General features: G+C 36.9%; 1 protein-coding gene and 1 long non-coding RNA gene across 2 annotated transcripts; one reads left to right on the top strand and one right to left on the bottom strand.

The window, feature by feature from the left end:
- Nucleotides 1-1400: 1400 nt before the first annotated feature.
- On the bottom strand, nt 1401-6883 carry LOC115215183 (UDP-N-acetylglucosamine transferase subunit ALG14 homolog). The gene is made up of 3 exons (XM_036505417.1): nt 6788-6883; nt 3508-3567; nt 1401-2362 (listed from the first exon to the last, which is right to left on the bottom strand). Exons 1-3 carry the CDS (start codon nt 6866-6868, stop codon nt 2192-2194), a joined length of 312 nt encoding a protein of 103 aa, XP_036361310.1. The 5' UTR covers nt 6869-6883; the 3' UTR covers nt 1401-2191.
- A 4858-nt stretch (nt 6884-11741) lies between these two features.
- LOC118764555 lies at nt 11742-21819 on the top strand. The gene is made up of 4 exons (XR_005000374.1): nt 11742-11883; nt 17579-17638; nt 19902-19904; nt 21713-21819. It is a non-coding gene; the product is annotated as an uncharacterized LOC118764555 (long non-coding RNA).
- The last annotated feature ends 2011 nt before the right edge of the window (nt 21820-23830 follow it).

Genomic DNA, 23830 nt, shown 5'->3' with positions numbered 1-23830 from the left:
CATCAGCCTCTGACAGATTCTAGCATGAAAATTGAAAAATCATAAATTAAAATTCTTAAATTTAAGTAAGCTAGCCTAAGAATTCAATCGTGCAGATTAAAACAACACTTTTGATTCCAATGAGACACAAATAAGTTAATACCTGTGGAAAGTGAACCTGTAAGAAAATTTCTGAAATGAGTTAGTGTGATAATTTACACTTCTCAATATTTTAACCATCTGAACATGAGTGGTTGGTTTAAGATCACTAATGGTCTGTGGCTGAAACTTCAGAGACAATATGTTTATAAACTTATGACCAAGCAACAGAACAGCCAACCACAAAATCTCAGTGTTTCTAGAGTATTATCTCAGTGTTTCTAAAGTATTATCTTTGTAAAATCATCACAGAAGGGGTTAGTTGTGGTCTAGAAACATCTAAGTTTGTTATGTTAAAATATTTCTTTATTGAATGCAAGGAGAAAATATGCATTGCATCAACTTACCACAGAGTTAACAATGAACTTATATATATATATATATATATATATATATATATACATACACACACACACATACAGTATGAGGTCAGGATATCTAAGTTAAACTAGTACTATATGTATATTTATAAGGCAAGATTAACTATTATATATAGTTGGCTAAGAAACCATAAGTCAGAAAAGTACACACTCATTACATTTGTCAATAGTGGGTATATTAATCAAAGTATACAATAAGATTGGCTAAAATAAATCTATGCTACTGTATACTTTGAGATATATAATGCTAAGAGCAGTGATTACATTTGTTGGTTATATGATGAAAATCTGTGTGTATACATGCGTGTGTATAAAGCTTGTAAGCAATAAATCTGAAAATAATTTCAAAGTCTGTTGCACCTCCCTACAATAATGGCGAGATACTAGACTAACAAGTATGTGAAGTATATACACACATAATGTGTATCTATACACACACATACACACGCATATATATATATTAACAATGCAATATATATTTGTATGAGAGACAGATACATATATATATAAGTATAAATATACATGTGTATAAATGTGTGTGTGTATGTGTATATATATAATATATATATATATATATATATATATATTATATATATATATATATATATATATATAATATATATATATATATATATATATATATTACACACACACACACATATATATATATATATATATATATATTTCTGTCAAATGATAGACAGACACCAACGTACTCTGCTATGTTATACACTAGAGAGAAACTATTAAAATCTAACATTGCTCCACTTAAACAGAGTTGAGTTGGATTTAGCAGGGATTAGCGCAGAGTTTGGAGTGCAGCTCTAGTCCAAAGCAGAGTTTGCAGCCCAGGTCTGGTGTTTGTGTGTCACAGTTGTTTTCAGTGCAATTTTGCTGTACACCTACGTTTCAGGGAAGTGTACAAAAAGTGTGCAGCCATTGATTTGGAATGTCTTCTTGTAGTGTACAGCAATATTGACAGTAATATTATTCTAGTATCTACCAAATATTTTCGGGCTCACTGTTCTAGTGTATGATACAGGTGCAACACCAACTTTCTGGACACTAATGGTCCTGAATCTCTTATAATCCACACTATTTTGCAAGCAAGAACTTCAAATTCCCATGCACACAGGCCAGCTTACTGGGTGAGCGTTTCAAAATACCTTGCATAGTACATTTCTAACAAACTTGTATCATTTGTACTAATGTACAAAGTACCTGTATTTCATTTAATTATTTTAATAAATTTAATATTTGTCTAATTTAGTGGAACCCACCCCTGGTTCGGAAAAATATCAGTAACCCAGAAAGGACTTGGAACCAATTGATGTTGCACCTGTAATGTTATTTGAAATGCACATTTCGTGGATACCAATGTGGTTAGAAGTGGCCCCATTTATGTATGGCAAAACTTATCGAAAGCAAAAGTGGTTTTTTATTGCAAGACACTGTTATTGAAAGTGCACCTCTAGTGTATGGCAGACTATTTTGTAGTGTTGCTCTAGTTTATGGCAATGTTGTTAAGAGCACAGCAGCAGCAATAGCAGAAGCGTACACAGGGTGTTGCAATATGAGTCCATTGGTTGAGAGATCATTATCAGAAGCTGTGGTAAAACAGTGGTACTGGTAGAGATGGTAGCAGTGTTATGATATTGTCCCATTGCACTACATTAGATTAACTGTCCAAGAAAGTCGGCGCCACTGTATCGCTCCTTCAGCTGTGGCCACTGCACCAGGAGGTGGTCAATGAAAGGATAGAGCAGTTGCGCTGACAGGGACAAAGTTTTGACACGGCAGACACTTTCCACATACACTATGGTAACATCCATCAGGAAGAGATACTGAAGAGAGAAACAGAAAAACTTACATTTTATAACATCAACAATATAGACAGGCAATCTGTTGTTGTTTGAGAACACATCTTGTGTATGGTCATAGTTTAGGAATGTGCTAGGGGAATACTGTTTAAGAGTATAAAAATCTTGCAATGGTGTGCTATTTTAGTAGAAAATAATGTTTTTGTTCAGCTCTAGGACAATTTTGGTGATCAAAGGCTTTCTACCTGTACATTATGCAATGTACCTTTTCTTTATTTAAGATAATGGATGTGATTAAAAGGAGATTTAGCAGCTGTTTCAAGCAGGTCAATAAACCTCATAAATACTTTCTCATTATGTGTGGCATTTGTAGTGTTTAATTATGTTCTTAAAAGTACCCTTCTAGTGTATAGTAATTGTGTTAGGCAGTGCTGTTCTGGAATGTTAAAATTCGAACACTACAACACCATCTTATCCCACTAAGATATTTCTCCCACCTGATCCAGACAAACATAAAGCACCACTAAAAAATAGCTACAATATTAGTACCCCCCATTAGAGCCAAGCACCATGTAAGGATGCACATGCCATCAGTAAAAAGTGTAGAGAAACAACAAGAATCATATGAACAAATCCTCTTTGTCTAAAACTCACTTACAAGGGCACAAAAGGCTTACCACACTCACCTACAGGCGTACAAAAGGTACAACCATACCTACAAGCATACAAAATGAGTCACCAAAGAAAGCCTCTGCTAGATATAGCAATCAAATCTTTCTCAAATCAGACACTGCTATTTTGAACAAAAAACAAATAGGGGAACACAATCATGTAGCTTTCATATGTTGTCTGCAAAAAACGAAAATAAGAAAAAGATAGGATGGTCATGCCTGGATTGCCTTTGTGTGAAGATTCACTGGATCAATGTCTCTCAGAACATTAGTTGTACTAAGACCGGGAACAATTACATATTTAAACTGTCCCATGCTACACAATATGATAAAGCACTGCCTGTTTAATATAGGTCTCTATGAGGCAAAGATAGGATATAGTTTGAACTATGGATTTATAACTCATAGCTAATTATTTACTTAACTAATTACTGACTCAGGACTGACGATACACAACAACATCACACATCAATTTAGTCTTACATAACTGAAACCCACCTTGAGTATAAGTCCAACAAATGCAATAGGTACACAGATTCCGGGGCCATTACACAGGATCTGGAAGAGAAGTGATATAAAACAATTAAGTAGAAAACTGCTTAAATGAATATAGCAGTTGATTATTATATCAAAGACTTTTGAGTTCTAATTCAAAGCAAGTCATCATCATCATCGATGTCATTATCATTTTACGTCTGTTTTCCATGCTGTCATAGGTTGGACAGCTTGACAGGAGATGGCCAGCCAGAGAGGTGTTCAGGCTCCAATTGTCTGTTTTAGCATGGTTTCAAATGCTTTGTGTATTTTAGCAGTTCATTTAACTTTTTTGATACCAACTCATCCCAGGCTGGACTTGGTTCCATGACATAAATTTCCTATTTTAAAAAATTATCTAAACTAGGCAATGACCAGCGACCAAGACCTTTGGAAATATGCTGTGCATGAGAAGACCAGGCAGGACAAGTGAGTCCAGCCCACTTATGCATGTCTTTCCTCCCTTGGACACACAAAGACCTGTTGAGGCAAGCGAAGTTGAAATCAAACCTCATCCGACGACAGGCACCCATGCGAAGACCTGTTGGGGGCAAGTGAAATCGAAATCGGAATCAAAATTGAACCAATCCTATGACTGGCACCCGGCAGTTGCCAGGACCCTTGGACTGGTGGTACGTAAAAAGCGCTATCCGAATCGTGGCCGATGCCAGCATCGCCTCGACTGGCTCCGGTGTCAGTGGCACATAAAAAGCGCTATCCGAATCGTGGCCGATGCCAGCATCGCCTCGACTGGCTTCCATGCCGGTGGCACGTAAAATGCACCAATCCGACCATGGCCGTTGCCAGCCTTGCCTGGCACCTGTGCTGGTGGCACATAAAAAGCACCCACTATTCTCACGGAGTGGTTGGCGTTAGGAAGGGCATCCAGCTGTAGAAACACTGCCAGATCAGACTGAAGCCTGGTGCAGCCGTCTGGCTTCCCAGATCCCCGGTCGAACCATCCAACCCATGCTAGCATGGAGAACGGACGTTAAACGATGATGATGATGATGATGATGAAACCATCAAAAGTCTATGTTATTCTATGCTCTAAACATGAGCCTAATAACGACAAAATTATTTTTTATTAAAAAAATTCTTATTTTCAAAATTTACTAAAACAAAAACAATGTATTCCAAGAGAAAATATGGTAACAAAAAAAGTGAATTCTACATTGCCTCAGTTGACTTTACATAGGTAAATAAGTATTATACCATCTTGCAATGTTACTTACTATCTAGGAAGAAAGTCCCCCCCACCAAAATATGTTTAACTAGAGGTGAAACATTAGTTCTGAAAATGTCTTAAGCATTTTAGGAATGTTGTGAACCAGTTTACAAATATGTAATTACACTTTTGTCATATTAGAGGTTTAGGTCTAGGAATAAAGGAGTGTTAAATCAACAGAGCCTGGTTTATAATGAGGACTAGCAGCATAGCCTGGCGTTGCCCGGGTATGTAAGAGCCCCTAATAGATAACGACTAATCCCAATCTAGTCCTTTCCCTCTAGGGAACGAAGGCGCATGTGTAGGTTGCAATGTCTTCTCTTCACTCGAATACTTCTGTGTATACGATGTTCCTAGCTGTCCCTAGCTGTCGAGTTGTGTCCCCTAGACATATAAAAAGCTTTTTTTATATGTCTAGGGGGCATATAAAAAGCTTAGATTCTCGACTCCATGTCGAATTTATCGATTTTTTTCAGAACTGGGGGAACTTTTCAAAATTTTCGCTGCGTTAGTTTTGAATTATGACATTGGGCTATGTGTGTGTCAAGTTTCATCAGAATCGGTTGAAAGCCGTGGTCAGGGTGAGGGTACAACCTGACAGACAAACTGCCGTTTATATAGAGAGAGATAATAAGGACAAATGTTACAAAGACCTACTATAGATACTACAATAACATACAAATGTACTTCATGAAGGTGTCAACCAGTTTCCAAATTGGTTCAAATCAGTTATTGTTTAGCCCCAAGTCAGCACAGATCCACAAGAGGCCTATCAAAGACATTCCAGCTATGACCATTTTGTTCTATTTTCAGATATGGTATACCAAAGCAAGCAGATCTGTTATCAAAGATGTTCCAGCCGTGATCACCTCATCATATATCCAATTAGTGTATCTTGGATTATATAGTCCTTTGTCGTTGTTGCCAAGTTCCAGGTCAGTGCCTGTCCAGCAGATCTATTATCAAAGATGTCCCAGCCATAACCATCCCAGAGCTTTTAAACTACAGTTTATCTAGGGCTACCTTATTCAATAAAGTGATTTTCAACTGGGGTCCATATAAGACAATATTATTAAAATTTATCAGCAATAGGCACAGGAGTGGCTGTGTGGTAAGTAGCTTGCTTACCAACCACATGGTTCCGGGTTCAGTCCCACTGCGTGGCACCTTGGGCAAGTTTCTTCTACTATAGACAAAAGACGAAGGCAGGTGGAAAACAAACAAACAATTGTATTAGTATGGTGCTCAGGAAATATAAATAAAACAAGTCTTTAACATTTCGAGCCTACGCTCTTCAACAGAAAGATACACAGAGAAAACAAAAACACAGAAAGAAGGAGAGAAAAAAAATGCGTGCAGTAACTAACGAATCAACATGGCGATCTGTATATATATATATATATATATATGTGCGTGTGTGTTTGTGTGTCTGTGTTTGTCCCCCTAGCATTGCTTGACAACCGATGCTGGTGTGTTTATATCCCCGTCACTTAGCGGTTCAGCAAAAGTGACCGATATAATAAGTACTGGGCTTACAAAGAATAAGTCTCGGGGTCAAGTTGCTCGATTAAAGGCGGTGCTCCAGCATGGCCGCAGTCAAATGACTGAAACAAGTAAAAGAGTAAAGAGTAAAGAGTAATAGATTTGTTATAATTTCTGCAATTCACAAAATATATTAACAATATTTTTTTTCTACAAACCCTAATGATATTTAATTATTTAAGAAATGATGTGATTTTTAAACACTGGTGCAGCCTTCTGGCCTCCCAGACCCCAGTTGAACTGTCCAACCCATGCTAGCATGGAAAGCGGATGCTAAATGATGATGATGATGATGATGAATAGCTAGGAGTAGCCATCCGAGTGAAAGGGGTTCATATGTTATAAATGGTTGAAAAACACTGATCCAACAGGTCCTTTTTCTAAAACAGCAGTGTGCGATTTGAGGAAGATTTTGTTGATATTTCTAGCAAGCTAAGCAACCAAATTGAGGCTGCTACATTGACTCAAAATTACCTGATTTATGTTAATGCGGATCTTTTCTGTTTGGTTGCCAGTGGCTGCCAGTGTCAATTGTCTGTTTGAATTAAATTTCATATTCAGTGTAATGATATACTTTTATAGGCTAATTAATGATGGGAAATTAATTTTCGCTATAAATTGACAAATAAAGAGTTATTAGTAATTAAAGTTTGAAAATTTTGGTAATTTTAGCCAAACGTAAGCCACAGATGCATTCATGGCTGTTTCGATAAACATGAGAACTCTTTTGTCTCTCACCATGCCTGTTGCCATAGTAACAAGCAAATCTGAAATACTCTTAGAAAAGTTTTTTATCTGTGAGGAAGCACATGATGACAAATTTGATGCTGTGTTCTGGGTGATTGTAGCAGCAAGCTCCAGTAACTTTGCTTCTATTATGGAAAGCATTGAAAACAAAGGAGGATATTTTAAAAATTAAAACCGAAAGTTAAATGTATTTTTACACATATTTGAATTGTATTTAAACCAGGTGGTTGTGAGGTGTGCTAAAAATAATAGCTAAATAAGATTTTTTTTGATAAATCTTTTAAATTGAAGTTTATTTACCAACATCTCGCTCAGAGATTTAAAACTAAATTTTTTTTCTCTCTTAAATTAACTTTTATCTACATAAAAGAAAATTACTCTTTTACTTGTTTCAGACATTTGACTGCGGCCATGCTGGAGCACCGCCTTTGGTCAAGCAAATCGACCCCGGGACTTATTCTTTGTAAGCCCAGTACTTATTCTATCGGTCTCTTTTGCCGAACCGCTAATTAATGGGGACATAAACACACCACCATCGGTTGTCAAGCAATGCTAGGGGGACAAACACATACACGCACATACATATATATATATACGACAGGCTTCTTTCAGTTTCCGTCTACCAAATCCACTCACAAGGCTTTGGCCGGCCCGAGGCTATAGCAGAAGACACTTGCCCAAGATGCCCCGCAGTGGGACTGAACCCGGAATCATGTGGTTGGTTAGCAAGCTACTTACCACACAGCCACTCCTGCGCCTGGAGAACTTTCATCTAATTCTTCTAAACCTTTCTGTTAAAAATTGTAATGTGTTTATCGCATGTAACGTGTTGCTCATTGCATTTGCATTAAACACTAGTGGTTGTAAGGTATACTAAAAATGACAACTAAATAAGATTTATTTGCATGAAAGAAAATTACTGAAGGCATAACACATGTTGTTTACAAATATTGACAACACGTGCTATTTCCAGGATGTTGACGACAAAATGTGCAGTTGGGCACAAAATGACAGCTTCCAAATCTTACTTCCTGACTCGGTGAAAAGGACCAAACTTTAAACCTCTATAACTTTTTTAAAAACATTTTTATGGGGAAAAAAAATGAAATAACTCCAGCAATTCAGTTCGGGCAAGTGTATTGTTGTACCAAATTTTATAATTTTCGGTAGACTATAATCCGGGATCTTTTCAGTTTGAACAGCAGTTTTTTCTAGCTGTGTCATATGAAATTGTCACCTATGATTATGACCGTAGTATCGATCTATTGCATTTCAATCTGTTTTAGGGTTAGGGTAAGTTAGGTTTAGGGGTGGGGGGAAGGGTATGTTTTTTTCTTCACGAATGTAAATAAAACCAATCTGTTTCTTAAACGAAGTCCTACAGCGACTACCTAGCAAAGTTAGTACATTTACTTACCAATTATGGTACTGATAATTATTTTACCGACTCCAAATGAATAAGAATAAAACCAATAGGGTCAGGATTTAAATTAACAACCTAAAGAGACACGAAGGCCGGAAATATGTAAAAGGAAGGCACACAGTCCGTTGAATTAAATTCAACGCATGCCTCTTACCTATTTTATTGCCCTAGAAACAGTGCCGTCTTAAAACATGGCCACACTGAACAGTTTCCCTGGGACCACACGAATTAGAGGTTCATATTTTAGCTGTGGATTACTATCGAAAACATAAATACCGTATTTGATGAGATATAAGACGCATGTGTTTCAAAGAAATATCTCTTCAGGAATCACCATTTGGTCCTATATCCGAAGTTCAGCCTAATGTATTAAAAGTGGTACTACTTAAAAGTGGTCCCGGTGCGCGTAGACGCGCATCCGCGCTAGCTAGTCGTGACTAGTCGATCCTACAGCGACTACATAGCAAAGTAAATAAACACACAAATATTTTTTAGGATCTTTTCGGTTTGAGCTGCAGACTTTCTAGCGGTGTCATATGAAATTGTCACCTATGATTATGACCGTAGTATCGATCTATTGCATTTCAATCTGTTTTAGGGTTAGGGTAAGTTAGGTTTAGGGGTGGGGGGAAGGGTATATTTCCGGCCTTCGTGTCTTGTACTGTAACTTAACCCAATCTGTTTCTTAAACGAGGGACATATTCATGCGGCACAGAATGTTTTCACTTCAATAGATGTCATTGATGGTTGAAATTGCAGAAATTGAAGAAAAAAAAGCAACAAATATCATACAATCTACAGAATTTTCTCAATAAAGCTAAGAGAAAAATTTTTCAGTTACCTAGAAATTATTTTAAAAAACTGCTGTTCAAACTGAAAAGATCTAAGATCCGTTAATACAAATACTGAAAGTGACAGTGTACTGACCCCCACTGACCACTGATAATGGTTTTAGACAACAATTTTGATAAAATGAAGATAAGTACAAGGGAGATAATAGTTGAGCAAAAAGTTCATAAATTACCTCCCTTGCTACACACTGTGAAATTACTGTCGGTTGCCGTTTAGTTAAATGAACTAAATAAAATCAGTAATTAGTTAGTACATTTACTTACCAATTATGGTACTGATAATTATTTTACCGACTCCAAATGAATAAGAATAAAACCAATAGGGTCAGGATTTAAATTAACAACCTAAGATACACGAAGGCCGGAAATATGTAAAAGGAAGGCACACAGTCCGTTGAATTAAATTCAACGCATGCCTCTTACCTATTTTATTGCCCTAGAAACAGTGCCGTCTTAAAACATGGCCACACTGAACAGTTTCCCTGGGACCACACGAATTAGAGGTTCATATTTTAGCTGTGGATTACTATCGAAAACATAAATACCGTATTTGATGAGATATAAGACGCATGTGTTTCAAAGAAATATCTCTTCAGGAATCACCATTTGGTCCTATATCCGAAGTTCAGCCTAATGTATTAAAAGTGGTACTACTTAAAAGTGGTCCCGGTGCGCGTAGACGCGCATCCGCGCTAGCTAGTCGTGACTAGTCGATCCTACAGCGACTACATAGCAAAGTAAATAAACACACAAATATTTTTTAGGATCTTTTCGGTTTGAGCTGCAGACTTTCTAGCGGTGTCATATGAAATTGTCACCCATAATTATAACCCTAGTATCGATCTACTGCATTTCTATCTGTTTTAGGGTCAGGGTGGGGGGAAGGGTATATTTCCGGCCTTCGTGTCTTGTACTGTAACTTAACCCAATCTGTTTCTTAAACGAGGGACATATTCATGCGGCACAGAATGTTTTCACTTCAATAGATGTCATTGATTGGTTGAAATTGCAGAAATTGAAGAAAAAAAAGCAACAAATATCATACAATCTACAGAATTTTCTCAATAAAGCTAAGAGAAAAATTTTTCAGTTACCTAGAAATTATTTTAAAAAACTGCTGTTCAAACTGAAAAGATCTAAGATCAGTTAATACAAATACTGAAAGTGACAGTGTACTGACCCCCACTGACCACTGATAATGGTTTTAGACAACAATTTTGATAAAATGAAGATAAGTACAAGGGAGATAATAGTTGAGCAAAAAGTTCTTAAATTACCTCCCTTGCTACACACTGAAATAACTGTCGGTTGCCGTTTACTTAAATGAACTAAATAAAATCAGTAATTAGTTAGTACATTTACTTACCAATTATGGTACTGATAATTATTTTACCGACTCTAAGAATAAAACCAATAGGGTCAGGATTTAAATTAACAACCTAAAGATACACGAAGGCCGGATATATGTAAAAGGAAGGCACACAGTCCGTTGAATTAAATTCAACGCATGCCTGTTACCTATTTTATTGCCCTAGAAACAGTGCCGTCTTAAAACATGGCCACACTGAACAGTTTCCCTGGGACCACACGAATTAGAGGTTCATATTTTAGCTGTGGATTACTATCGAAAACATAAATACCGTATTTGATGAGATATACGACGCATGTGTTTCAAAGAAATATCTCTTCAGGAATCACCATTTGGTCCTATATCCGAAGTTCAGCCTATATTACACGCTTTAGTGTATTAAAAGTGGTACTACTTAAGAAGAGTGGTCCCGGTGCAAGTAGACGCACATCCGGGCTAGCTACTCGTGACTAGTCGATCCTACAGCGACTACCTAGCAAAGTAAATAAAACACAAATATTTTTTAGGATCTTTTCGGTTTGAACAGCAGTTTTTCTAGCGGTGTCATATGAAATTGTCACCCATAATTATGACCCTAGTATCGATCTACTGCATTTCTATCTGTTTTAGGGTCATGGGTGGGGGGAAGGGTATCTTTTTTTCTTCACAAATATAAATAAACCCAATCTGTTTCTTAAACGAGAGACATATTCAGACGGCACAGAATGTTTTCACCTCAATAGACGTCATTGATTGGTTGAAATTGCAGAAATTGAAGATAAAACAAATATCTTACAAACTATAGAATTTTCTCAATAAAGCCAAGAGAAAAAGATTTTTATGAACACATTCTACCAGTATACGAAGTTTAAAATTTTTTAGTTACCTAGGAATTATGTTAAAAACTGCCGTTCAAACCGAAAAGATCCGTATCCTTTTGCTAGTTCATTCCCACTGCGTGGCACCTTGTCTTTTACTATAGCTTCAGGCCATCCAAAACCTTGTGAGTGGAAAGAAGCCCGTCGTATTTCTCTTAATATATAAACATGTCAGTGTGTCTGTCATTTTGTACCCTTACCCTGACCACGGCTTCAACCGATTCTGATGAAACTTAACACAAACGTAGCCCGATATGACAATATTGCAAAACTAACGAAGCGAAGATCGTGAAAAGTTCCCCCAGTTCTGAAAAAAATCGAAAGTCTAAATCCTTTATATGCATCCCATTTTCTGTTGTAGTTTTCGCAAGTTGCAATCGATTTTTACCAAACTCTTGGTGAAGCTTAATATTTTCCGTAGAAACTTAATTCTGACGTTAGATTCCATCAGAAAATATCGATAAAATCATGCCATTTTGGGAAATCGCGTTCAAATTCAAGATGACATATTTTCGACAGTATATTCACAAATTTGTAAGATTTTTTTTTAAATTCTCAGCGAAAATCATGTCTGCTCCAAGGAGCTATATGGCCCTTTTTATTCCAATAAATTACTGGAAAAAAAATCTAATTAAATCATGAGAAGACATTGCAAACTACACATGCACCTTTGTTCCCTAGAGATTAAGGACTGGATTGGCATTATGGTTAATTATGAACAGAGCAGGACATAATTAGATACAGCAAAACATTTTCTCTCACACTATACAATTTTGCCAATCAATATAGCATCGTACAGACATATCATATCAAGACGGGCCTTGTATCTCACTGTCCAATTCGAAATTTTTTTTTATACTGTCAGCATTACTGAAGTGCTATGCGATCTGCAAGACTGAACATCCTTTAGGAGATAAGAGATTAACCCTTTAGCATTCCAACTGGCCATATCCGGCCAAAAGTATTCTGCCTGTTCAAACTGGCAAGATCTGGTTTCTCGTACAAGCGCTACAATATCGTTTTAAAAAATTAACTTCTACAAAATCTCATGCCTGATTAGTTCAAGGCAATGTGGATAACAAGGGATTTTTTTGCCATTGAATTATACAAAACATACCCAACACTACCTTATGAAATACGTCCCTCTAACAAAATGTTTGTTAGTCCTGCATTCCTGAAGCTAATTTATAAAAATAAAAAAATATGCCATATTTCTTGGGTTTCAATTCTAGATCAACACTACAATCTTATTTGATGTCACCGTTCTTAAACTATCAATACACTGCTTTTTAATTTTGGTACAAGGCCAACAAATTTGAGGGAAAGGACGTCAGTTACATCGACCCCCAAATACTTGATTGGTGCTTTATTTTATTGAACTTGAAAGAATGAAAGGCAACTTCCATATTCGCAGAATCTGAACTCAAAACATAGAGCTGGAAACAATGTTAAATATTTCACCAAACATGCAAATGATTGTGCCTGCTCCAAAAGACTGATTTCAAACTATGGCAAAAGGCCAGCAATTTCAATGGAGGGGGTGTACGTTGATTCCCAGAACCCGGTCAAACAGTCCAACCCGTGCTAGCGCGGAAAACGGACGTTAAACGATAATGATGATGATGATGCAAATGATTGTACCTGCTCATCATCTTAAAAGACTGATTTCAAATTTTGGCAAAAGGCCAGCAATTTCAATGGAGGGGTGCAAGTTGATTACATCGTTCCTATGACTCCACTGGTATTTATTTTATCAACCCCGAAAGGATCACAGGAACAATCAACCATGACAGAATTTGAACTTAGAATGCATAGTCAAAGTGAGTATCAAAACAACCCTTTCTGTGTGTATATATATATATATATATCTACGATAGAATTCTTTCAGTTTCCGTTTTTTCAATGTTCTGTTTGTGGTGAAGAGCAATCAAGAATCACACAAATTTATTGTTTGGCATTGTTGCCAAAGTGATTAGTTTTTACATTTTGGTGCAAATGATTCAGATCTTTATGAATTGGTATTGGTTTTCATTGTATTTTTAATTTTTTCTTGTAAGCATTGTAAGTATTGATCAAAATAGGTGGGCTTATTCAAGTTACCATCTATCAAATCCATACACAAGACTTTGGTTGATCAAAAGACACTGACTTGAAACCACATACTTGGGAAACCAACTTCTCAATATCATAGCCAATTCGGCACCTAACATTTCCTCTTATTGGTTTCAAATTTTGGTACAAGTCCAGCAATTTCAGAAGGGCTACTCAATTGGTACTTATTTTAATGGCTAGAAATTGAACTTAGAGCGTAAAGATGGGCGAAATGCCGCTATGTATTTTGTGCAGTGTGCTAACAATTCTGCCACCTGACAACCTCATATATACAATAAACACAATATATCAACTCATTTATGATTATACTTTTTACTCTTTTAGTTGTTTCAGTCATTTGACTGCACCGCCTTGAATCGAGCAACACGACCCCGGGACTTATGCTTTTGTAAGCCCATTCCTTTTTCTATTGGTGTTTTTTAACAAACCGCTAACACGGATATACACACAAGCATCGGTTGTCGAACACTGCACATATATATGTGTATATACATATATACGACGGGCTTCTTTCAGGCTCCAGTCCGATCAGGCATTGTTTCCTAAGGTGGATGCACATCTAACGCCAACCAATCTCTGAGTGTAGTGGATCTCGAAGTGACTTCTGCTATAGCCCCGGTCCTACCAAAGCCTTGTAAGTGGAATTCGTAGGCGGAAACAGGCTGTTCCGTTGATTCGGATCAACTGGAACCCTCGTCGTCGTAACCGACGGAGTGCTTCCACAATCCGAATGAATTACAGTAGTTTCATGTTTAACTCTTTTTAAATTTAATTTTTTTTTCTGTCTTCAGATATATGATGATGGAGATCCTAGTAGTAAAACAACGAACGAATTTATCTAACAGCTGAAACCTTTGCATAGTTTGGTTTTCCACTTACACAGATCATTGTGCCTAGTTTATTATGTTTGCAGTTTATTGAAGTCTTAATAGGTACATTCCATCAGGATTCTTTCATGCGATTGTGCTCTCTCCATTCTATATCATATATCTGTATCCTCGGAATTTTCCTTGATACAGATTTCGCATTAATTGTCATGCTTCATAGGAAGGTAATACTGCGATGACAGCATCGGACTTGTGATACTTCCTGTACAGTATTACAAAAGTACATCCATCAAAGTGAAAGCTAATACCCCAGTTGTTAGTCCAGCAGAAACGAATGGATGGATGGATGGATGGATTGACGGACATTATATTGAAAACATCTGGAAGGCTTCCTACAGGTTCTCCTACTAAATTTGCGTATCTCTCGCGGAGAGGATGTGTACTTCAACACATGAACATAATAAACGTCGATAGCTCTCTTACATGTTTGAAGCAGTTTTGGCTTTGTCCGTGCTTGTGAATGTTTTCACTAAATAATCGAAAATCTGATGCTTTTAGGTCTTGTGGGTAGGGTGCGTGAGGTCATGTTTTGGAACCTAATCCATTTAAATTTCTTGGATTATCATCACTGAAATGTTGACCTGCACTATCATGTTGCAGAATGACACTTTCTTTTGACAAAAGCTGGGTGTTTTCTCAGAAAAATTTAATCGACATGTTTAAGTCGTTAATATAAATTTCTGGCGTGACGTCCGTCCCTTTTCCAATAATTTGAACTGAACTGAACTGAATAATTTGAACATATTGTATTCCAACAAACAAAGCAAAATTTTTGATTTTAGATGTGGTTTGGGCGTCTTAATTGGATTTTTGTTTGGCGACAGCCACTGCTTCGTAAATTTGTTAGCGTAGACTATCCATTCCTCATATCCTGTTACCATTCAATTTTAAAATTTTGTTTATTCCAGAAAATTATTGTAACTTCCTAAATGCACAGATGCTTCATTCTCATTAGCTAATGAGATATCCGCTTCCCTTTTCAATACATTTTTCCAATCTACTTCAGATACTCTTGCACAGTGGATTGAGGACTATTAAGCTTCTGGAATAAGTTCCCGATAATTTGACACGGATCCTCTTCGGCTGTTGTGAACATTAACACTTACTCGATGCAGATTGGATAATTGGCTAAAATCTTTTTTCTGGGTTGACGTAAAACTACTGCTTAAAAACACACGTAAGTAGGTATGTTCGTATGTATGTATATATACATGCAAGCTTGCATATATGTATGTATTATATGTGTATACAGGGGCCCGGTTACTGGAAACGAAATGCATCGTTCCTGGTGCATCAAATTTACAGAGATCGAAATAGAGAAATCGTCAACAACTGTTGATGGTTAGCCCTGAAAAGAGCTTTTAAATCAGAACCGATAAGATTTAGTAAGGAAATAGTGATAGAGAATTCTAAAGTAAAATGAAAGCTTAAGCAAAGGACTGCAGCTAACGAACAAGGCAACGAGGTTGGCCCTTGACCAATTCTTTAACTCTTTAAGGATGAATGTAGCGTTGTCAGAGGCTGGATGCGTGCTCCAAGCTATGAAAGAAAGAAACTGTTCGATGGGACCGAATGGTAAAGGGTAACAAAACCACATTTTGGTCTTTGGTGGCACAAGAGGAGCGCATGTTACTCGATTCCAAGCAGGTGTGTTGCATTTCAACTGTTTGAGGTAGACAGTAGACTGGAAACGGAGGTGTACTTACCAACTTCCTCAACGGTTCTTGCACCTCTCGGGTAGGAATACGGACAGTGAAATGCTGACAACAACTGATGAAAAAATGGATGGGCTGCTGTACGAGTTGGATGGTCTGCTGTACGAATTTTATCGTTACGGGCTTGTTCTGGGCATTCTTGGCAGGTGTCTGGAGAATTCCCACTACTGCAAAATGAGATGTACTGATGTACTGATGCTGCTAAAGATACACGAAGGCCGGAAATATGTAAAAGGAAGGCACACAGACCGTTGAATTAAATTCAACGCATGCCTCTTACATATTTTATTGCCCTAGAAACAGTGCCATCTTAAAACATGGCCACACTGAACAGTTTCCCTAGGACTACACGAATTAGAGGTTCATATTTTAGCTGTGGATTACTATCGAAAACATAAATACCGTATTTGATGAGATATAAGACGCATGTGTTTCAAAGAAATATCTCTTCAAAAATTACCATTTGGTCCTATATACGAAGTTCAGCCTATATTACACGCTTTAATGTATTAAAAGTGGTACTACTTAAGAAGAGGGGTCCCGGTGCAAGTAGACGCACATCCGCGCTAGCTACTCGTGACTAGTCGATCCTACAGCGACTACCTAGCAAAGTAAATAAAACACAAATATTTTTTAGGATCTTTTCGGTTTGAACAGCAGTTTTTCTAGCGGTGTCATATGAAATTGTCACCCATAATTATAACCCTAGTATCGATCTACTGCATTTCTATCTGTTTTAGGGTCAGGGGTGGGGGGAAGGGTATCTTTTTTTCTTCACAAATGTAAATAATCCCAATCTGTTTCTTAAACGAGACACATATTCAGACGGCACAGAATGTTTTCACCTCAATAGACGTCATTGATTGGTTGAAATTGCAGAAATTGAAGATAAAACAAATATCTTACAAACTATAGAATTTTCTCAATAAAGCCAAGAGAAAAAGATTTTTATGAACACATTCTACCAGTATACGAAGTTTAAAATTTTTTAGTTACCTAGAAATTATGTTAAAAACTGCCGTTCAAACCGAAAAGATCCGTATCCTTTTGCTAGTTCATTTCCACTGCGTGGCACCTTGTCTTTTACTATAGCTTCAGGCCATCCAAAACCTTGTGAGTGGAAAGAAACCCGTCGTATTTTTCTTTATATATAAACATGTCAGTGTGTCTGGCAAATTGTACCCTTACTCTGACCACGGCTTCAACAGATTCTGATGAAACTTGACATACACGTAGCCCAATATGACAATATTGCAAAACTAACGACGCGAAGATCTTGAAAAGTTTCCCCAGTTCTGAAAAAGTCGATAAATTCGACATAGGGTCGAAAGTCTAAACCTTTTATATGCATCACATTTTCTGTTGTAGCTTTCGCAAGTTGCAATCGATTTTTACCAAACTCTTGGTGAAGCTTAATATTTTCCGTAGAAACTTAATTCTAACGTTAGATTCCATCAGAAATAATCGATAAAATCATGCAATTTTGGGAATTGTAAGATTTTCTTTTTAAATTCTCAGCAAAAATCGTCTGCTCCAAGGAGCTATATGGCCCTTTTTATTCTATTAAATTACTGGAAAAAAAATCTAATTAAATCATAATTAAATCTAATTAAATCATACGTGGCACACATTAGGTACATATCTAAATGCAAGCTTGATTTTGGCTAAGATCTTAACAAAGAGGTTGACGCGTGTCCAAATTCTGGGAGCTGAAGCACAAACATGCGCCATACAATGATCTATCCACAACCTCCACTTCATGCGAAACATCATGGAGAGAAATGTAAAGAATCAGGAATGTGTGGGGCCCAGATCAATTTAAAACAGCTGAAAGCTTTCGATAGGGTCGACCATCAATAATTGGCGGCTGTCCTGAAGAGGTTCTAGATTTGTCCCTACAAGCAGAATCACTATAATTTACAGCGTACTTTGGTCGATGATAAGGATAGTATTCGGAATATTATGCATTCGGACCGTCAATGAAACCTATCCTCGATTCCCAGCAGGTGTGCGGCATTTCAAATGTTTGAGGTAGACGTGTTGTTAATTTAAATCCTGACCCTATTGGTTTTATTCTTATTTATTTGGAGTCGATAAAATAATTATCAGTACCATAATTGGTAAGTAAATGTACTAACTAATTACTGATTTTATTTAGTTCATTTAACTAAACGGCAACCGACAGTTATTTCACAGTTTGTAGCAATGGAGGTAATTTAAGAGCATTTTGCTCAACTATTATATCCCTTGTACAGTAGCTTATCTTCATTTTATCAAAATTGTCTAAAACCATTATCAGTGGTCATTATCACTATCAATTTCAGTATTTGTATTAATGGATCATATACTTAGCTTTATTGAGGAAATTCTGTAGTTTGTAAGATATTTGTTGTTCTTTTCTTCAATTTCTGCAATTTCAACTAATCAATGACGTCTATTGAAGTGAAAACGTTCTGTGCCGTATGAATATGTCCCTCGTTTAAGAAACAGATTGGGTTTATTTACATTTGTGGAGAAAAAAAGATACCCTTCCCCCCACCCCTGACCCTAATGCAGTAGATCGATACTAGGGTCATAATTATGGGTGTCCATTTCATATGACACCGCTAGAAAAACTGCCGTTCAAACCGACCTTTTTAACTCAACTTTTAGCACAGGGACAGCTAGGAACGTCGTATACACAAAAGTATTCGAGTGAAGAGAAGACATTGCAAACTACACATGCACCTTTGTTCCCTAGAGATTGGGATTATGGTTAATTATGAACAGAGCAGGACATAATTAGATACAGCAAAACATTTTCTCTCACACTATACAATTTTGCCAATCAATATAGCATCATACAGACCTATCATATCATGAAAGGATGATTTGTCAGGATCCGACAGACGCCAGACGGGCCTTGTATCTCACTGTCCAATTTGAAATTTTTTTTTTATACTGTCAGCATACTATGCGATCTGCAAGACTGAACATCCTTTAGAAGATAAGAGATTAACCCTTTTGCATTCCAACCGGCCATATCCGGCCAAAAGTATTCTGCCTGTTTAAACTGGCAAGATCTGTTTCTTGTACAAGCGCTACAATATCGTTTTAAAAAATTAACTTTTACAAAATCTCAAAGCTACAAGATTAATGCCTGATTAGTTCAAGGCAATGTGGATAACAAGGGATTAATTTTGCCATTGAATTATACAAAACATACCCAACACTACCTTATAAAATATGTCCCTCTAACAAAATATTTGTTAGTCCTGCATTCCTGAAGCTAATTTATAAAAATAAAAAAATATGCCATATTTCTTGGGTTTCAATTCTAGATCAACACTACAATCTTATTTGATGTCACCGTTCTTAAACTCTCAATACACTGCTTTCTAATTTTGGTACAAGGCCAACAAATTTGAGGGAAAGGACAAGTCAGTTACATCGACCCCCAAATACTAGACTGGTGCTTTATTTTATTGAACTTGAAAGAATGAAAGGCAACTTCCATATTCGCAGAATCTGAACTCAAAACATAAAGCTGGAAACAATGTTAAATATTTCACCCAACATGCAAATGATTGTGCCTGCTCCAAAAGACTGATTTCAAACTATGGCAAAAGGCCAGCAATTTCAATGGAGGGGGTGTACGTCGATTCCCAGAACCCGGTCAAACAGTCCACTGCTTCGTAAATTTGTTAGCGTAGACTATCTATTCCTCATATCCTGTTACCATTCAATTTTAAAATTTTGTTTATTCCAGGAAAATATTGTAACTTGCTAAATGCACAGATGCTAATGAGATATCCGCTTCCCTTTTTAATACATTGTTCCAATCTACTTCAGATGCTCTTGCAGAGTGGATTGAGGACTATTAAGCTTCTGGAATAAGTTCCCGATAATTTAACACAAATCCTCTTCGGCTGTTGTGAACATTAACACTTGGTCAATTACTCGATGCTGATTGGAGAATTGGCTAAAATCTTTTTTCTGGGTTGACGTAAAACTACTGCTTAAAACACACATATGTATGTATGTTCGTATGTATGTATATATACATGCAAGCTTGCATATATGTATGTATTATATGTGTATACAGGGGCCGGTTACTGGAAACGAAATGCATCGTTCCTGGTGCGTCAAATTTACAGAGATCGAAATAGAGAAATCGTCAACAACTGTTGATGGTTAGCCCTGAAAAGAACTTTTAAATCAGAACCGATAAGATTTAGTAAGGAAATAGTGATAGAGAATTCTAAAGTAAAATGAGAGCTTAAGCAAAGGACTGCAGCAAACGAACAAGGCAACGAGGTTGTCCCTTGACCAATTCTTTAACACTTTAAGGATGAATGTAGCGTTGTCAGAGGCTGGATGCGTGCTCCAAGCTATGAGAGAAAGTGTTCGATGGTAAAGGGTGCAAAATTTTAACATTAGGTACATATCTAAATGCAAGCTTGATTTTGGCTAAGATCTTAACAAAGAGGTTGACGCGTGTCCAAATTCTGGGAGCTGAAGCACAAACATGCGCCATACAATGATCTATCCACAACCTCCACTTCATGCGAAACATCATGGAGAGAAAGGTAAAGAATCAGGAATGTGTGGGGCCCAGATCAATTTAAAACAGCTGAAAGCTTTCGATAGGGTCGACCATCAATAATTGGCGGCTGTCCTGAAGAGGTTCTAGATTTGTCCCTACAAGCAGAATCACTATAATTTACAGCGTACTTTGGTCGATGATAAGGATAGTATTCGGAATATTATGCATTCGGACCGTCAATGAAACCTATCCTCGATTCCCAGCAGGTGTGCGGCATTTCAAATGTTTGAGGTAGACGTGTTGTTAATTTAAATCCTGACCCTATTGGTTTTATTCTTATTCATTTGGAGTCGATAAAATAATTATCAGTACCATAATTGGTAAGTAAATGTACTAATTACTGATTTTATTTAGTTCATTTAACTAAACGGCAACCGACAGTTATTTCACAGTTTGTAGCAATGGAGGTAATTTAAGAGCATTTTGCTCAACTATTATATCCCTTGTACAGTAGCTTATCTTCATTTTATCAAAATTGTCTAAAACCATTATCAGTGGTCATTATCACTATCAATTTCAGTATTTGTATTAATGGATCATATACTTAGCTTTATTGAGGAAATTCTGTAGTTTGTAAGATATTTGTTGTTCTTTTCTTCAATTTCTGCAATTTCAACTAATCAATGACGTCTATTGAAGTGAAAACGTTCTGTGCCGTATGAATATGTCCCTCGTTTAAGAAACAGATTGGGTTTATTTACATTTGTGGAGAAAAAAAGATACCCTTCCCCCCACCCCTGACCCTAATGCAGTAGATCGATACTAGGGTCATAATTATGGGTGACCATTTCATATGACACCGCTAGAAAAACTGCCGTTCAAACCGACCTTTTTAACTCAACTTTTAGCACAGGGACAGCTAGGAACGTCGTATACACAGAAGTATTCGAGTGAAGAGAAGACATTGCAAACTACACATGCACCTTTGTTCCCTAGAGATTAAGGACTGGATTGGGATTATGGTTAATTATGAACAGAGCAGGACATAATTAGATACAGCAAAACATTTTCTCTCACACTATACAATTTTGCCAATCAATATAGCATCATACAGACCTATCATATCATGAAAGGATGATTTGTCAGGATCCGACAGACGCCAGACGGGCCTTGTATCTCACTGTCCAATTTGAAATTTTTTTTTTATACTGTCAGCATTAATGAAGTGCTATGCGATCTGCAAGACTGAACATCCTTTAGAAGATAAGAGATTAACCCTTTTGCATTCCAACCGGCCATATCCGGCCAAAAGTATTCTGCCTGTTTAAACTGGCAAGATCTGTTTCTTGTACAAGCGCTACAATATCGTTTTAAAAAATTAACTTTTACAAAATCTCAAAGCTACAAGATTAATGCCTGATTAGTTCAAGGCAATGTGGATAACAAGGGATTAATTTTGCCATTGAATTATACAAAACATACCCAACACTACCTTATAAAATATGTCCCTCTAACAAAATATTTGTTAGTCCTGCATTCCTGAAGCTAATTTATAAAAATAAAAAAATATGCCATATTTCTTGGGTTTCAATTCTAGATCAACACTACAATCTTATTTGATGTCACCGTTCTTAAACTCTCAATACACTGCTTTCTAATTTTGGTACAAGGCCAACAAATTTGAGGGAAAGGACAAGTCAGTTACATCGACCCCCAAATACTAGACTGGTGCTTTATTTTATTGAACTTGAAAGAATGAAAGGCAACTTCCATATTCGCAGAATCTGAACTCAAAACATAAAGCTGGAAACAATGTTAAATATTTCACCCAACATGCAAATGATTGTGCCTGCTCCAAAAGACTGATTTCAAACTATGGCAAAAGGCCAGCAATTTCAATGGAGGGGGTGTACGTCGATTCCCAGAACCCGGTCAAACAGTCCACTGCTTCGTAAATTTGCTAGCGTAGACTATCTATTCCTCATATCCTGTTACCATTCAATTTTAAAATTTTGTTTATTCCAGGAAAATATTGTAACTTGCTAAATGAGATATCCGCTTCCCTTTTTAATACATTGTTCCAATCTACTTCAGATGCTCTTGCAGAGTGGATTGAGGACTATTAAGCTTCTGGAATAAGTTCCCGATAATTTAACACAAATCCTCTTCGGCTGTTGTGAACATTAACACTTGGTCAATTACTCGATGCTGATTGGAGAATTGGCTAAAATCTTTTTTCTGGGTTGACGTAAAACTACTGCTTAAAACACACATATGTATGTATGTTCGTATGTATGTATATACATGCAAGCTTGCATATATGTATGTATTATATGTGTATACAGGGGCCGGTTACTGGAAACGAAATGCATCGTTCCTGGTGCGTCAAATTTACAGAGATCGAAATAGAGAAATCGTCAACAACTGTTGATGGTTAGCCCTGAAAAGAACTTTTAAATCAGAACCGATAAGATTTAGTAAGGAAATAGTGATAGAGAATTCTAAAGTAAAATGAGAGCTTAAGCAAAGGACTGCAGCAAACGAACAAGGCAACGAGGTTGTCCCTTGACCAATTCTTTAACACTTTAAGGATGAATGTAGCGTTGTCAGAGGCTGGATGCGTGCTCCAAGCTATGAGAGAAAGTGTTCGATGGTAAAGGGTGCAAAATTTTAACATTAGGTACATATCTAAATGCAAGCTTGATTTTGGCTAAGATCTTAACAAAGAGGTTGACGCGTGTCCAAATTCTGGGAGCTGAAGCACAAACATGCGCCATACAATGATCTATCCACAACCTCCACTTCATGCGAAACATCATGGAGAGAAAGGTAAAGAATCAGGAATGTGTGGGGCCCAGATCAATTTAAAACAGCTGAAAGCTTTCGATAGGGTCGACCATCAATAATTGGCGGCTGTCCTGAAGAGGTTCTAGATTTGTCCCTACAAGCAGAATCACTATAATTTACAGCGTACTTTGGTCGATGATAGTATTCGGAATATTATGCAGGATAGTATTCGGAATATTATGCA

This window comes from Octopus sinensis, linkage group LG8 (genome assembly GCF_006345805.1).
Source record: "Octopus sinensis linkage group LG8, ASM634580v1, whole genome shotgun sequence".
In the NCBI taxonomy this organism is placed as follows: Eukaryota; Metazoa; Mollusca; class Cephalopoda; order Octopoda; family Octopodidae; genus Octopus; species Octopus sinensis.
The sequence above is the reverse complement of the archived record's forward strand: the minus strand, read 5'-3'. Positions and strand labels throughout refer to the sequence as shown.